This window comes from Nansenia antarctica (assembly GCF_963989245.1).
Source record: "Nansenia antarctica genome assembly, chromosome: 18".
Lineage (NCBI taxonomy): Eukaryota > Metazoa > Chordata > Actinopteri > Argentiniformes > Microstomatidae > Nansenia > Nansenia antarctica.
This window is the reverse complement of record NC_137691.1, coordinates 17,440,167-17,455,166: the sequence shown is the minus strand read 5'-3', so window position 1 is coordinate 17,455,166 and position 15,000 is coordinate 17,440,167. Positions and strand designations below refer to the sequence as shown.

The window sequence follows — 15,000 nt, the reverse complement described above, 5'->3', positions numbered from 1 at the left end:
TGAGGAGGGTGAGGAGGGTGAGGAGGGTGTGGAGGGTGAGGAGGGTGAGGAGGGTGAGGAGGGTGAGGAGGAGGAGGAGGAGGGTGAGGAGGGGGAGGAGGGTGAGGAGGGTGAGGAGGAGGAGGAGGAGGGTGTGGAGGGTGAGGAGGGTGAGGAGGGTGTGGAGGGTGAGGAGGGTGAGGAGGGTGAGGAGGGTGAGGAGCGTGTGGAGGATGAGGAGGGTGTGGAGGGAGAGGAGGGTGAGGAGGGTGAGGAGGGTGAGGAGGGTGAGGAGGGGGAGGAGGGTGAGGAGGGTGAGGAGGGTGAGGAGGGTGTGGAGGGTGAGGAGGGGGAGGAGGGTGAGGAGCGTGTGGAGGATGAGGAGGGTGAGGAGGGTGAGGAGGGTGAGGAGGGTGAGGAGGGTGTGGAGGGTGAGGAGGGTGTGGAGGGTGAGGAGGGTGAGGAGGGTGAGGAGGGTGAGGAGGGTGAGGAGCGTGTGGAGGATGAGGAGGGTGTGGAGGGAGAGGAGGGTGAGGAGGGTGAGGAGGGTGAGGAGGGTGAGGAGGGGGAGGAGGGTGAGGAGGGTGAGGAGGGTGAGGAGGGTGTGGAGGGTGAGGAGGGGGAGGAGGGGGAGGAGGGTGAGGAGGGGGAGGAGGGTGAGCAGGGTGTGGAGGGTGAGGAGGGGGAGGAGGGTGAGGAGGGTGTGGAGGGTGAGGAGGGGGAGGAGGGGGAGGAGGGTGAGGAGGGGGAGGAGGGTGAGGAGGGTGTGGAGGGTGAAGAGGGGGAGGAGGGGGAGGAGGGGGAGGAGGGGGAGGAGGGTGAGCAGGGTGTGGAGGGTGAGGAGGAGGGTGAGCAGGGTGAGGAGGGTGAGGAGGGTGAGGAGGGTGTGGAGGGTGAGGAGGGTGAGGAGGGTGAGGAGGGTGAGGAGGGTGTGGAGGGTGAGGAGGGTGAGGAGGGGGAGGAGGGTGAGGAGGGTGTGGAGGGTGAGGAGGGGGAGGAGGGTGAGGAGGGTGAGGAGGGGGAGGAGGGTGAGGAGGGGGAGGAGGGTGAGCAGGGTGAGGAGGGTGAGGAGGGTGAGGAGGGTGTGGAGGGTGAGGAGGGTGAGGAGGGTGAGGAGGGTGAGGAGGGTGAGGAGGGTGTGGAGGGTGAGGAGGGTGAGGAGGGTGTGGAGGGTGAGGAGGGTGAGGAGGGTGAGGAGGGTGAGGAGGGTGAGGAGGGTGAGGAGCGTGTGGAGGATGAGGAGGGTGTGGAGGGTGAGGAGAGTGAGGAGGGTGTGGAGGGTGAGGAGGGGGAGGAGGGTGTGGAGGGTGAGGAGGGGGAGGAGGGGGAGGAGGGTGAGGAGGGTGAGGAGGAGGAGGGTGTGGAGGGGGAGGAGGGTGTGGAGGGTGAGGAGGGTGAGGAGGGTGAGGAGGGTGAGGAGGGTGAGGAGGGTGTGGAGGGTGTGGAGGGTGAGGAGGGTGAGGAGGGTGTGGAGGGTGTGGAGGGTGTGGAGGGGGAGGAGGGGGAGGAGGGGGAGGAGGGTGTGGAGGGTGAGGAGGGTGAGGAGGGTGAGGAGGGGGAGGAGGGGGAGGAGGGTGAGGAGGGTGTGGAGGGTGAGGAGGGGGAGGAGGGGGAGGAGGGTGAGGAGGGGGAGGAGGGTGAGCAGGGTGTGGAGGGTGAGGAGGAGGGTGAGCAGGGTGAGGAGGGTGAGGAGGGTGAGGAGGGTGTGGAGGGTGAGGAGGGTGAGGAGGGTGAGGAGGGTGAGCAGGGTGTGGAGGGTGAGGAGGGTGAGGAGGGTGAGGAGGGTGTGGAGGGTGAGGAGGGTGTGGAGGGTGAGGAGGGTGAGGAGGGTGAGGAGGGTGAGCAGGGTGTGGAGGGTGAGGAGGGTGAGGAGGGTGAGGAGGAGGGTGTGGAGGGTGAGGAGGGTGTGGAGGGTGAGGAGGGTGAGGAGGGTGTGGAGGGTGAGGAGGGTGAGGAGGGTGAGGAGGGTGAGGAGGGTGTGGAGGGTGAGGAGGGTGTGGAGGGTGTGGAGGGTGAGGAGAGTGAGGAGGGTGAGGAGGATGAGGAGGGTGTGGAGGGTGAGGAGGGTGAGGAGGGTGAGGAGGGTGAGCAGGGTGTGGAGGGTGAGGAGGGTGAGGAGGGTGAGGAGGAGGGTGTGGAGGGTGAGGAGGGTGTGGAGGGTGAGGAGGGTGAGGAGGAGGGTGAGGAGGAGGGTGAGGAGGGTGAGGAGGGTGTGGGGGGCTCCAGACAGACTACTATGTTCGTGATGATCGTCGTAGAGATGTCAAAGAGGAACTTCAAAGGCTTTCTTTAACACGTGCCACCGCTCGGAAGTTAGTCTCATGGACTGTACACACGCACACCCACACACATGCTCTCACACACACACACACACACACACACACACACGCACACAGACACACACACATGCTCACACACACACACACACACACACATACGCACATGCTCACATACACACACACACACACACACACACATGCTGCTCACCACCAAACATCAGAAAAAAGGTTTCTTCAACTGTCTCTATGGGAGAATCCTTTGAAGAACCCTTCTGAGTTCCATGTAGAACCCGTTTGGCTTCCATTTAAGAACCTTCTGTTGGAAGGCTTCTACTTGGAACCCAAATGGTTCTTCCCACAGGAACAATCTAACAACCCTTCATGGTTCTAGGCTGCAGCACCTTTGTCTTCTAAGCCAGTACAGAACAGTACCACCACTGTGAGTAGTCACAGCATGGTCGAATGATTCTATTGGTCCTGTTTCTGCCTGGCAACATCAACCCACGGGGGGGGGGGGGGGGGGGGTTCAACTCCCACATCCTCGACATACCAGGGGAGGCTGGTGGGGGTAGAAATCGGAGAACGGGCTCATTGTCTCATACATCTAATGGAATGAGTGTGTGTTTGATACCATTTCCTCATTCCTTTCCATGCATTACAATGAGCCCCGTCCTCTGATTTCTGCCTCCACCAGCCCCCCTTATGGTAAGTGACCATATTGCTATCGTCATCACTGACATTTCTCCTCCACACAGCTGCCTTACATACATAACGTCCACTGTTTACTCTACAAACAAACCCTGGCAGATGGTCCGGGTGAATAGGGTGAATTGTCTACATGAGACTTTTCATCCTTGAAACTAGCTAGGCAAATAGCGTGTGCTCTGTAAAAATGCAATTGAACACACACGGTAAAACGCAAATGAAGTGGAATATCATCAACAGGAGGGGCGGCCCTGCTCCGTGCTTCACCCCGGCGTGGAGAGAAGTCTCTGTTTGAAGTTAAGACACGTGACAAGACTGTGTGTGCTCTCTCTCTCTCTCTTAGCTGACGGAAAACAATTAGAAGTGTTTTCTGCCGCTGTACGGTGTGTCTGCATGAGACGGCTGCCCCCCCCCCCCCCCCCCCCCCCCCTGGTGGGCCCCGCCTCCCTCCGGCGGCCTAAACAGCCTTTCATCCCCTCATCCTTTCATCCTCTCTCTCTGCTGGGTGAATTATTAATGAGGGGATGAGAGAGAGAGAGACACTGACACACTCTCTGAGTCCCTGTGTGAGGCTGGTTCACCGGGGAGGATTAACGAGAGACCCGTGTGTGTGAGTGTGTGAGTGTGTGTGTGTGTGTGTGTGTGTGTGTGTGTGTGTGTGTGTGTGTGTGTGTGTGTGTGTGTGTGTGTGTGTGTGTGCGATGTGTGTGTGTGCGTAAGAGCAGCAGTCTGTCTGCTTAGGATTGAGAGATCAAATCAATCTTCAGTCGTTTGTTTACCCATATCAAACACAGTAAATGCTGAACATCTACAGTCACTGCTAATTGACATATCGTGACTCTGTTCTTGTTATACTTTCTGTGCCTGTTGCTGAAAACGGTCTGAATGATTTGATTGGCTCAATGTCATTGTTGCGTGGTACTTTCAAATAGCCAATCATATGGGCAGGAAGATAATAGGAGGGTTTTCATTGGTCTTGTCATGACAACATCATGGCAACCGAAAATGTGAGGCAATACCTCACAAGGCTATTCAATAATAATAATAGTTTAGTTTTGTACAGCGCCTTTCACAAACGCTTTACAGATTTTACAGAAAGACATTCAGGTTCTATAAAAATATGTTGTCTTCTACAACGACTGTATATCTTCCCATGCATAGTGCGATCTCTGATTTTGTAAAAAAAAAAAAAAGAGTAACACTCCATCATCAGAGCCATTAGTGGAGTAAGTACCCACTAAAGAACATTATAATGGTTTATGTTGTACAATTGTAATCCTTACCAAAGCTATTCCATTGGCAGGGCCCTGTCGAGTTGAGGACATGCATTCTATGAACATTATACTGTAGGACAGCTTAGGGACCAGCCTATCTGACTGCTCTTCCCCCCCCCATTGCCTGTTCTGTTATACTTTACTATACTTCACTCACGCATTGCATTTTGAGGACAGTGAAATATCTGTGCTTTATATAAATTGCAGGACCACGGAGCAACGTCTTCAACTCTTTATTGTATATCCTTTGACCGTCCTCCATCGGATCCCTAAAACCAACTGTCACACTGTTACCATGGCAACTACAGGTGTCCATCAAGGACCTCCTGCTAGGCATTGTTATTAAGATGTCCCAACCTGTGCCTGTCATAAAATGTAACTCAAATGATATTGGTAATTAAACATATCCATATGTCATGAATATTACAGACAGTAGTATTCATTTAAATGATTGAACAGTCTGTAAATATGTTCCAATATCATGGCTAGCATACCACTTAGAACACAGAATACAGTGCCAGTACATGGCTTAACCCTAAGCGGTATGCTAGTGTGCCTAAGTGAATGTATTGGAACAGAACATGGGGTTTCATTGACACCTATTAGCTCTACAAATGTTCCATTAGAATTCCTGTTAGAATACCAGAACACTGTGGCTGGTAGCTGATTGGCTGAGCCTCAGAGGGGTGGTGCCCTGCAGCGCATAGATGTTTCTGGGGAAGAGCACAGAACCCATCGATCCCACTGGAGGCCGGTGGAGGTAGAAATCGGAGGACGGGGCTCATTGTAACGCATGGAGCGGAAGGAGGAATGGTACCAAACACGTGTGTTTAAGTGTGTCTATTACACGTGTGTTTAAGTGTGTCTATTACACGTGTGTTTGATACCGTTCCTCATTCCGTTCCCTGCGTTACAATGAGCCCCGTCCTCCGATTGTCGGCCTCCACTGGCCTCCCCTGATTGATCCGTCGGGGATGGGGGAGAGCTGTCGGAAGCTATCACGCCGGTCAAAGACCCACTGACTGTTCTAATCTCCACCCTCCCAAAATGCGATAATACTTACTGGGGGAGCCTGAACTGTATCAAACCTCCCCGTGGCCAATCCAAACTCAGACATCAACAACTGGGTGTCCGCCGGTGAGGATTGAGTGAGCTCACACATCTCAAACACGCCTGGGGCCGCTCTTATAGCAACAGTACTACAGAGGCAGTCCGGACCGCAATCAAAAGGTCTCTGTTACCATCTGTCAAATGGAAGAGTAGGAGGGTGAGAGTATGAGTATGATATGCTAAAATATACAACAGTTAGTTCCGACCAAGTAATTTGATTGGACAAGAGGCATTCCATGAGTGCTGATATACAGTATAACAGCACTGGGACTTTTAACTATAATCACTCCGCCGCACAGATGTTCTACTAAATGACCGTTAATTAGACTACATGTTTGTGTTCAGGTTACTAGGCAACAGTCCATTTGAAGTTCAGTTGCGGAACTATTCTTTGTTTATTTTTATGATTAAATAAACAAACAAATCATAATCATAAATCGCGCTGTAGAACTGTTGTATAAAAGCTTAAGCAATATCACACTCGAGGTCGTGCTGTTATACTGAATATCAGTATAACTTCGGTACTCGGCCTGCGGCCTCGTACCTACGACCGAATCACAGCCGTGCTGATATTCAGTATAACACACTCCATCTCGTGTGATATTGCTTAAGTATTGCACTGACAAATTGCACTGTGTCGCTGAGAGCCGTAGCCTAGGAAGCAGATCAGTGATGCGTCACTGCATGTTGTGGCCTGAGAAGGTCACTGTTCCAGATATCCGCAATGGCAGCAAGCTTAAAAAAAGCACACACACACACACACATACGCACACACACACACACACACACACACACACACACACACACACACACACACACAGACAAGCACCAGCACAAGCACGCATGCACGCACACACACACACACACACGCACGCATGCATGCATGCACACACACACACACACACACACACACACACACACAAGCACGCATGCACGCATACACACACACACACACATACACACACACAGGCATGTATGTACGCATACACGCACACACACACACATAAAGATACACACACAGATGCACGCACACATATATCTACCACAAGTCACACACACGCACACACACATAAAGACACACACACACAGATGCACGCACACATCTACCACAAGTCACACACACGCACACACACATAAAGACACACACACACAGATGCACGCACACATACATCAACCACAAGTCACACACACGCACAGCGACCATACCGGTTCACACAACTGTCATGGCAGATCTCTCCACATCATACCCTAAAATAGTTCAACTAAACCGTTGTGCTACACAGAATGGGTGACATTTAAATCACAGCAACGTTCTTAAAGCTTCCAGAGAGGTTTTTAATCAGTCAAATTATAAAACATCTCTGTGGAGTAATCTATCAAGGCTGTCCTTTCAGCTACTGTATGAGCAAGCTAGACGTAGAACGAGACAATCCCAGCTTTTAGCTTTGTTTAGACTTACAGAGATTAAAGAAGGACAGAAAACAATGGGCTGGTTTCACAGAGAAGGCTAGTTAGTTCTAGACTAAAAAGCATCCTTAATGGATATTTTCCATTGTAAATGTGATTTAATCCTGGACTAGCCTTGTCTATGAAACCGGCCCTATTATTGTTTAAAAGAACAGTTTCAAGGCTCATGGCTCTGGGTCATGGGTTATTGCATTTATGAAGGCTGGCTCAGATAGTAAGCTAGTAAAAGTGTAAAATGCAAATTGTCAGTAAAAGACAACGAGGCTTCTTAGCTTCAGCCGTTACAGGCCATTGACTCACATTAGCCAGGTCAACAATTCTGAATTTGTGCTGCTGAGAAAAACTGAGATACAGTTTGGAAAGTAGGTCTACTGCAATGATGAAACATAGAACTGTACATTTCTCCTGTGATGTGCCTCAGTGCACCTAAACACACACACAAAGCAGAGGACACCTTTCACATGTTTCAGTTTCTAAAAAACACAACTAAAACCACACAACTAAATGACAGGAGCAGATCTTCACATATTATCATGTTTTGTTATTGTTAGAAACATGCATGCATAAGCATACTCTTGCTTACTGCAAGGTTTCCCCTAAGGATTCTTGCTTGGTAAATGTATGCATTATCTGACTCCAGGGTACTTGTTTGGTGGGGTTTTGGGTGGGTCGCTTTGGATGAAGGCCTATGCTAGACGACAATAATGTAATGTAATGATATCTACGTCCATACCTTAATTCTATTATATCTGAGCGATGTTGTTGTTGTTGTTTTTTTTTTTTTTTTCCAACCCCCTAGTGTATGTACTGTGACTGTTTACTGTATGTGCAGCGTTTAAAAACAGTTTATTTTTTTATTTTTTTAAATGCATGTATAAGCCTGACTGAAATTGTAAATAAAATAACAAATGTTTTGGCAAAAGTTGACAAAAAGAGTAGCCTAAGTAAGAAAAGGTATTTAAATGTTCAAGAAAAGAAAAAAAGAAAAAAGTGCTGCACAACTACGTTTCTGTGCCGGCGGGCCCAGGCCGGTGGTATGGTGGTGACGCAGACTACACCTCTAGAAATCCCGAAACTCATCTTGCAATATCCTGTTGGTTTACTTATCATCAGTCGGTATGGTTTGAGGTATGCCTCGCTTAACACTGACAGAAAATGAACATAATACTTTAGCTAATAAAAGTTACTAAAATGCCCCAAAAGTTAAAACAAGCAGATACCACCCACTAAAGTCTGTTTATATAATTTATGGACCTACTGTTGTTTTGTTAAACCTGTCACATGCATTCGATTACAACTATAGATCGCATTTTGAACACACAAACATAACATAAATCACATAAGATGATTATATTGAAAGCAATTATTAGCTTAGTTCTCAGATAGAATAGTAACATAATTGATCACAAGTTCAACTTACTTTAACCGAAACATACCTAACATAATATTACTAAACATTTTCATAATTGCAACTTTTCATGAATAAAAAAAATAACTTGATATATTGAACCATAAACGCTCCAACAAACAGTGACAAACATCTGCTCACCTTTAGTAGGTTTAGGTAATTGCGTGTCATCAATTATCCTGTAATGTGCAATGATGACCCCAGCCGTACAGTTAGTAAAAATCATAAAGCGATGTCCTCGGAGATACTTGCGCTGTTTGCGCTTGGCCAAGTTCTCCCGTATCACGTGACGGAGGAAAATCAATCTTCAAAGAGCAAAAATATGGCGGTGAAAGTTTGTCACAAAACACATGAAACACAGCAAATTTACAGATTTTAATTGTGCATAATCAAACAAATACATTTAATCTAACGCAGATTATAAACAAAAAGCTGTTAATGGTTGTAAATATTATTGGACACGGATTGGCTAAAATAAAAAAACATACCACGTGATTTCCCACGAACCAACCAGGTTAGCGCAGGGTTACTGCGGAAGGGCAGCGTCAGTTTTGTTGTGTTTACGTTTCAAATAATTGTAGTCCACCTATCGACTTTTAAACTGACGCGAGTGCTTTAGAGAACTACAATACCCACGCGCCATTTGCAATTTCGAAGGCTCGCACCGTAGTTGCATCAGCGCGTCTCCACGCTGTGTCAGTCTCTCTCTCTCACACAGTAGCTCATTGCCAGGGCACTGTCTGTTTACAAACATATCTTTCCCAGTTTTTAATAGAAAGTGAGTTTGAGTACGACCGGCTTGATGAGACTGTTTGTGAGCGACGGAAACCCTCACTGTGTGAAGGTGTTAGCAGCGCTCGAGCTGACCGGGGTACAATGTGACGTCCAATATGTCAGCCACGACGGTAAGAGAGGAGAGGTGTGTGTCTGTCTGTCTGTCTGTCTGCCTGTCTGACTGTCTGTCTGACTATCTGTCTGACTATCTGTCTGCCTGTCTGCCTGTCTGTCTGTCTGACTGACTGTCTGTCTGCCTGTCTGTCTGACTGACTGTCTGTCTGCCTGTCTGTCTGTCTGACTGACTGTCTGTCTGTCTGTCTGACTGACTGTCTGTCTGACTGTCTGTCTGTCTGTCTGTCTGTCTGTCTGTCTGACTGTCTGTCTGTCTGACTGTCTGTCTGACTGTCTGTCTGACTGTCTGTCTGTCTGTCTGACTGTCTGTCTGACTGTCTGACTGTCTGTCTGTCTGTCTGACTGACTGTCTGACTCTGTCTGACTGTCTGTCTGACTGTCTGTCTGACTGTCTGTCTGTCTGACTGTCTGTCTGACTGTCTGTCTGACTGTCTGGCCGTCTGTCTGTCTGTCTGACTGACTGTCTGTCTGTCTGTCTGGCCGTCTGTCTGTCTGTCTGTCTGTCTGACAGGCGCGAGCTAAGGCTTGACAGCAGACCCCATCTGTGTGACTACAACATCCACAAATAGATATCAATATCATCCTTAGTCACAGATGCGGCTAGCATGACAGTTTTGCTTGTAAACAGTGAGGTAGCCAGGGATGCCAGTGTTCACTGTTCAGTGGCATTACTGACATGAGTCTCTTGTCTCTTGCGAGTAAACATTGAGGAGTGGCAAGCCAGTGTTGACAGCCAAGCCTTGTGTCCAACCAATTAACCACTACTTAAATGATCCAATTATATTCCTCAATTAGAGCTGATATTTCTAGCAGCAATTCCTGCCTACCTGTCTAAAATCACCTGACAGAACTAAAGATAGATGTTCCCTGAGAGAGATCCGTTTACCCATTTCTACGAGACATCATCAAGACTAATCAGCACTATTCGAACTGTATTTACATTGACCTAATTGTCTGGACACAACATAAACACATAATATCACAGCTGAGATCTATTCCACTGTTTGTGTTTATGTTGTGTCCAGCCAATTAGGTCACTGTCACATTATGGCTGGTGATAGTGGTTTTGGTTTCTCTGGGTGGTTTGTCTACACGTTAATAGAGATGGATGGACGCAGGGAAACCATTAGATATGGTTCTGTTGGGATACTGCTGGACACAGCATGGCTAAACGTGGTTATGAATGGGAAATCACACAATGCAACTTTGTCATTTTCCTTTATGAATGGGGGGAAAAATGCAGTACTCGCTTGAGCCAAGCGGATAGACTACATTTCCCAAGAGCAGTGCTCACCATGTTTTCAATAAGTGCCAATAGGATAAAACTCTTTGATGCCAGGTCCCCTTAACATGACCATTCTCCTTTAACACAGACACAGACACTCTATTGTCCTGTGGTGGGGGACATAAGCTGCGCACTGGGTCATGTAATTTGTTTGACATGATAATACCCCACCATGGCTGTTGAGCTGATTGTTTCTAGCATGTGGTGGAAGCTCCCAGCTGTGTGTGTGTGTGTGTGTGTGTGTGTGTGTGTGTGTGTGTGTATGTGTGTGTGTGTGTGTGTGTGTGTGTGTGTGTGTGTGTGTGTGTGTGTGTCTGTGTGTGGTCCTCATGAGCTGAGTCATATAGCCAGACAGACAGCACCCTCTGGCACATGGCCATTATGCCTTTGGATAGAGTGGCGCACACACACACACACACACACACACACACACACACACACACTGTCCAGTCCTGGGTTGTATTCCATCAACGACACTAAAAGAAAATCCAGGCTTATTCTGATCTAAGTCTTGCGAGAATTATCAAAAATAAGCCTGGGTTTTCCTTTAGCGACGTTGATGGAATACCCCCCTGGCGTTTTTGTTTGCCATATGGATTAACCCTACCTACAATCCTCTTCTCATGGTTGAATTGTGAATTTGAAGAATTGATGACAAGTACCACTGTCGGATGATGACCTCTGTGCTCCCTCTAGGGCAGTAGAGGCTGGATAGTGGTGGTGATGATGATGATGATGATGGTGGTGGTGGTGGTGGTGGTGGTGGCGGCAGCTGTGTTGAGAACTTGTGGCTGACAATGTGCTCATTGTGCTCTCGTAGTATTGGACTTGAAGTCTGTGAAATTGTCTATTTTGAACACAAACTAAATAGCATATTAAACTCTGGTCTTCATCCAGGCTTCCTTTAAGCAATATCACGCACGGCTGTGATTCGGTCGTAGGTACGAGGCCGCAGGCCTCGAGTGTGATATTGCTTTTATACAACAGTTCTACAGCGCGATTTATTAGTTAACAGTAATAAGCGACAACAGATTATGATTTGTTTGTTTATTTAATCATAAAAATAAACAACAAATTGTTCCGCAACTGAACTTCAAATGGACTGTTGCCTAGTAACCTGAACAGAAACATGTAGTCTAATTAACGGTCATTTAGTAGAACATCTGTGCGGCGGAGTGATGCATATAGTTAAAAGTCCCAGTGCTGTTATACTGTATATCAGCACTCATGGAATGTCTCTTGTCCAATCAAATGACTTGGTCAGAACTAACTGTTGTATAATATACAATATAACATATAGGCTAGCTACATTTAGTCAGACCATATCATATCTTGAATCTGTACAGTACGCTCAAGTTGTTATTAGGCTAAGCGCTTATTTACATGTTTTCTTGATTTGCTTTATGAATATTGCGCATCCTTTATCGCATTGCTTGGAGTCATAGGTGAGTTATTCACTGCTGTTTTTAAGCCCAACCTGGAGAAATAAAAGGTGACCTCAGGTGACCTCAGTTAAGTAACGTTGCTGGTGGTTGTGTTGCAGAGAGAGTGGTGCCCTTCCTCAGCCGTCCAGCCCTGCCAGCGCTGCTCCTGCCCAGCGCCCAGCACCTCTTCAGCCCCAACGCCATCTGCCAGTCAGTCCTCCTCCTCTCTCTCTCTCTCTCTCTCTCTCTCTCCTAACCGTACTCCAGCCTGTTGCACTTACTTACTAAACATGTTCGGCTTGCCTGTCTATGAACCAACAATTCAGTCATTCATTCATTCAATCATTCATTCATGTGCTTTGAGTTGCATCCATGTACGAAAGGCGCTATATAAATAAAGTTTCGTTTCACTTCACTTCACATTCATTCATTTCTGTTGTAGCTGCCCTGACCGGGTCTTGCTCCCCCAACGCCTTACACACTCTCAATCTCAATCTTATTTTGTCAGGTATCTGTTTGATGTGAGTGGACACGAAGCCAGCGACGTCACCAACCAGTGGTTGGAATGGGAAGCAACAGAACTTCAGGTGACAACGTTGTCTACTCGTGAGAGTCGTGATGAGAGATGCTGTTCAGGACTTGTCAGGACTGTGTGTAACGCCAGCTCTGTGTTGTGTGTGCGTAGCCTGCAGTGACCCAGGCCCTCCACATGATGGTGCTGCAGGGTAAGAGAGCAGAGGCCCTCAAAGCCCTTCATGGACCACTCAGCTACCTGGACCAAAGCCTGGCCAAGAAGACGACTACGTTCTTAACTTCAGTATGTACGCACACACACACACACTCATGCACGCACACACACACACACACACAAACACACTCATGCACGCGCACACACACACGCTCACACACACACACACACACACTCATGCACGCGCATACACATACACACACACTCATGCACGCGCACACACACACACACTCATGCATGCACGCACACACACACACACACACACTCACAGTGTTTCCTCCAGGAATTTTTAGTGGCGGAGAGCCCTGTCCGCGCGCATAGCACGCGCGCTTAAAACAACGACCTAATTTCAACCAAAACTAGAGGGAGGATGGCAAAAAAAATAAAAAAATATACAGAATATAAACTTGTGATACCGGTTTCCATCCATCAGCTCTGAAGGTTTACGTTACTCACGGATCCAATGTCCTTCCAAACGAGCAGTCTGGCTCCGTCTCAAACACAACAGGAAAAGTATGTCCAACTTGGCGAAAGTTTCCGAGTTCTTCAACTTGCGACAGTTTTTCAGCAGGGATGGTTGAGTCTGCACGGTTCTCATGCCGGTTCACATTTAGACCAATCAGGAGTAGCCCTTGTGTCACGTCGTCAACTGAATGTTTAATGTCATTAATCTGATTTTGGATCAGCGGTTAGAGAGAGATGGGCGTGGATTTAGGTGCACTTTTAGTCAACATCCATTATAGCGCTGATCTAGGATCAGATATATTTTAATCAGCTAAAATGTTCAGAGGTGGATTTTTGTTAGTTTTTTTGTTTAGTGGACTGAATCAATTAGTGGCGGAGGAAATTCATTCGTGGCGGCCCGCCACCAATAAATGCATATAGAGGAAACACTGCACTCATGCACGCACACACACGCACGCATGCACACACTTCTGAAGGAAAAGGATTTACACAAACAAAGTAGATGTAAATCAGCTGTTCCGCCACTGTAAGGAAGGGTCTAGTGGTGTGTGTGTCCTGTGTGTTTCAGGAGGAAGGGTCTAGTGGTGTTTGTGTCCTGTGTGTTTCAGGAGGAAGGGTCTAGTGGTGTTTGTGTCCTGTGTGTTTCAGGAGGAGGTGTCGGTGGCAGACATCGTTCTGTGGGCAGCGCTCTACCCCATCCTGTCCAACGCTAGTCTGGTATCAGGTGAGAGATACACGGGGAAAAGAAGATATCAGAACCAGTACAGTCCGGTTCAGGTCGGCCCTGTTATGTAAAGCCGCTTTAGAAGTGCCGTGTTCAACATATTGTCACCTTATTAAAATGGCTTACGTCATATTTTCAAGTTTTGTGAAAAACAGAATAAACTGAACCAAATCTAGAAAAAAAAGAAAAAAAAAACTCAAAAGTGACTTAAGCCATTATTTTAAGAAGGTGACGATATATAGGCTATGTCTTCTCTGTGTACATATTGTATTGATATCCATCGTCCTTGTTCTGTACATATCATATTGATATTCATTGCATGTATATTGCCTTTTTAAAAATATGTATTTACATATCACTGTAATACATGATATATATAATGTCGTAGCATAACACTGTCTACATCATCATGTCTTTTGCACTATGACCACTATCTTGTTAGATGCCAAGCTACGTTTCCTTGCCTGAGTACTTGTACTCTATTGTCATTGACAAAGTTGAATCTAATTTAATCTAAAAAATCTCACTAAGAGAGTGTTTTGAACGCCTTGTCCCCTCCTCCTCCTCCTCCTCCTCCTCTCTTCTCTACTGCCTATGGCCTCCTCCTCCTCCTCCTCCTCTTCCTCTCTTCTCTACTGCCTATGGCCTCCTCCTCCTCCTCCTCTCTTCTCTACTGCCTATGGCCTCCTCCTCCTCCTCCTCCTCTCTTCTCTACTGCCTATGGACTCCTCCTCCTCCTCCTCCTCCTCCTCTCTTCTCTACTGCCTATGGCCTCCTCCTCCTCCTCCTCCTCCTCTCTTCTCTACTGCCTATGGCCTCCTCCTCCTCCTCCTCCTCCTCCTCCTCTCTTCTCTACTGCCTATGGCCTCCTCCTCCTCCTACTCCTCCTCTCTTCTCTACTGCCTATGGCCTCCTCCTCCTCCTCCTCCTCTCTTCTCTACTGCCTATGGCCTCCTCCTCCTCCTCCTCCTCTCTTCTCTACTGCCTATGGCCTCCTCCTCCTCCTCCTCCTCTCTTCTCTACTGCCTATGGACTCCTCCTCCTCCTCCTCCTCCTCCTCTCTTCTCTACTGCCTATGGCCTCCTCCTCCTCCTCCTCCTCTCTTCTCTACTGCCTATGGCCTCCTCCTCCTCCTCCTCCTCCTCTCTTCTCTACTGCCTATGGCCTCCTCCTCCTCCTCCTCCTCCTCCTCCTCTCTTCTCTACTGCCTATGGACTCCTCCT

At 48.1% G+C, this 15,000-nt stretch overlaps 1 protein-coding gene across 2 annotated transcripts in view; it reads left to right on the top strand.

Annotated features, from left to right (window-relative positions):
- Nucleotides 1-9,024: 9,024 nt before the first annotated feature.
- The window catches only part of mars1 (methionyl-tRNA synthetase 1), a gene marked incomplete at its 5' end in the record, with an annotated part of 23,995 nt that continues 18,019 nt past the window's right edge, over nt 9,025-15,000 (top strand). For both annotated transcript variants that reach the window (XM_080548734.1, XM_080548735.1), the window contains 5 exons: nt 9,025-9,127; nt 11,960-12,050; nt 12,349-12,427; nt 12,526-12,657; nt 13,702-13,777. In XM_080548734.1, the coding sequence (XP_080404860.1) occupies nt 9,025-9,127; nt 11,960-12,050; nt 12,349-12,427; nt 12,526-12,657; nt 13,702-13,777 (481 nt within the window). The remainder of the gene's footprint in view (nt 9,128-11,959; nt 12,051-12,348; nt 12,428-12,525; nt 12,658-13,701; nt 13,778-15,000) is intronic.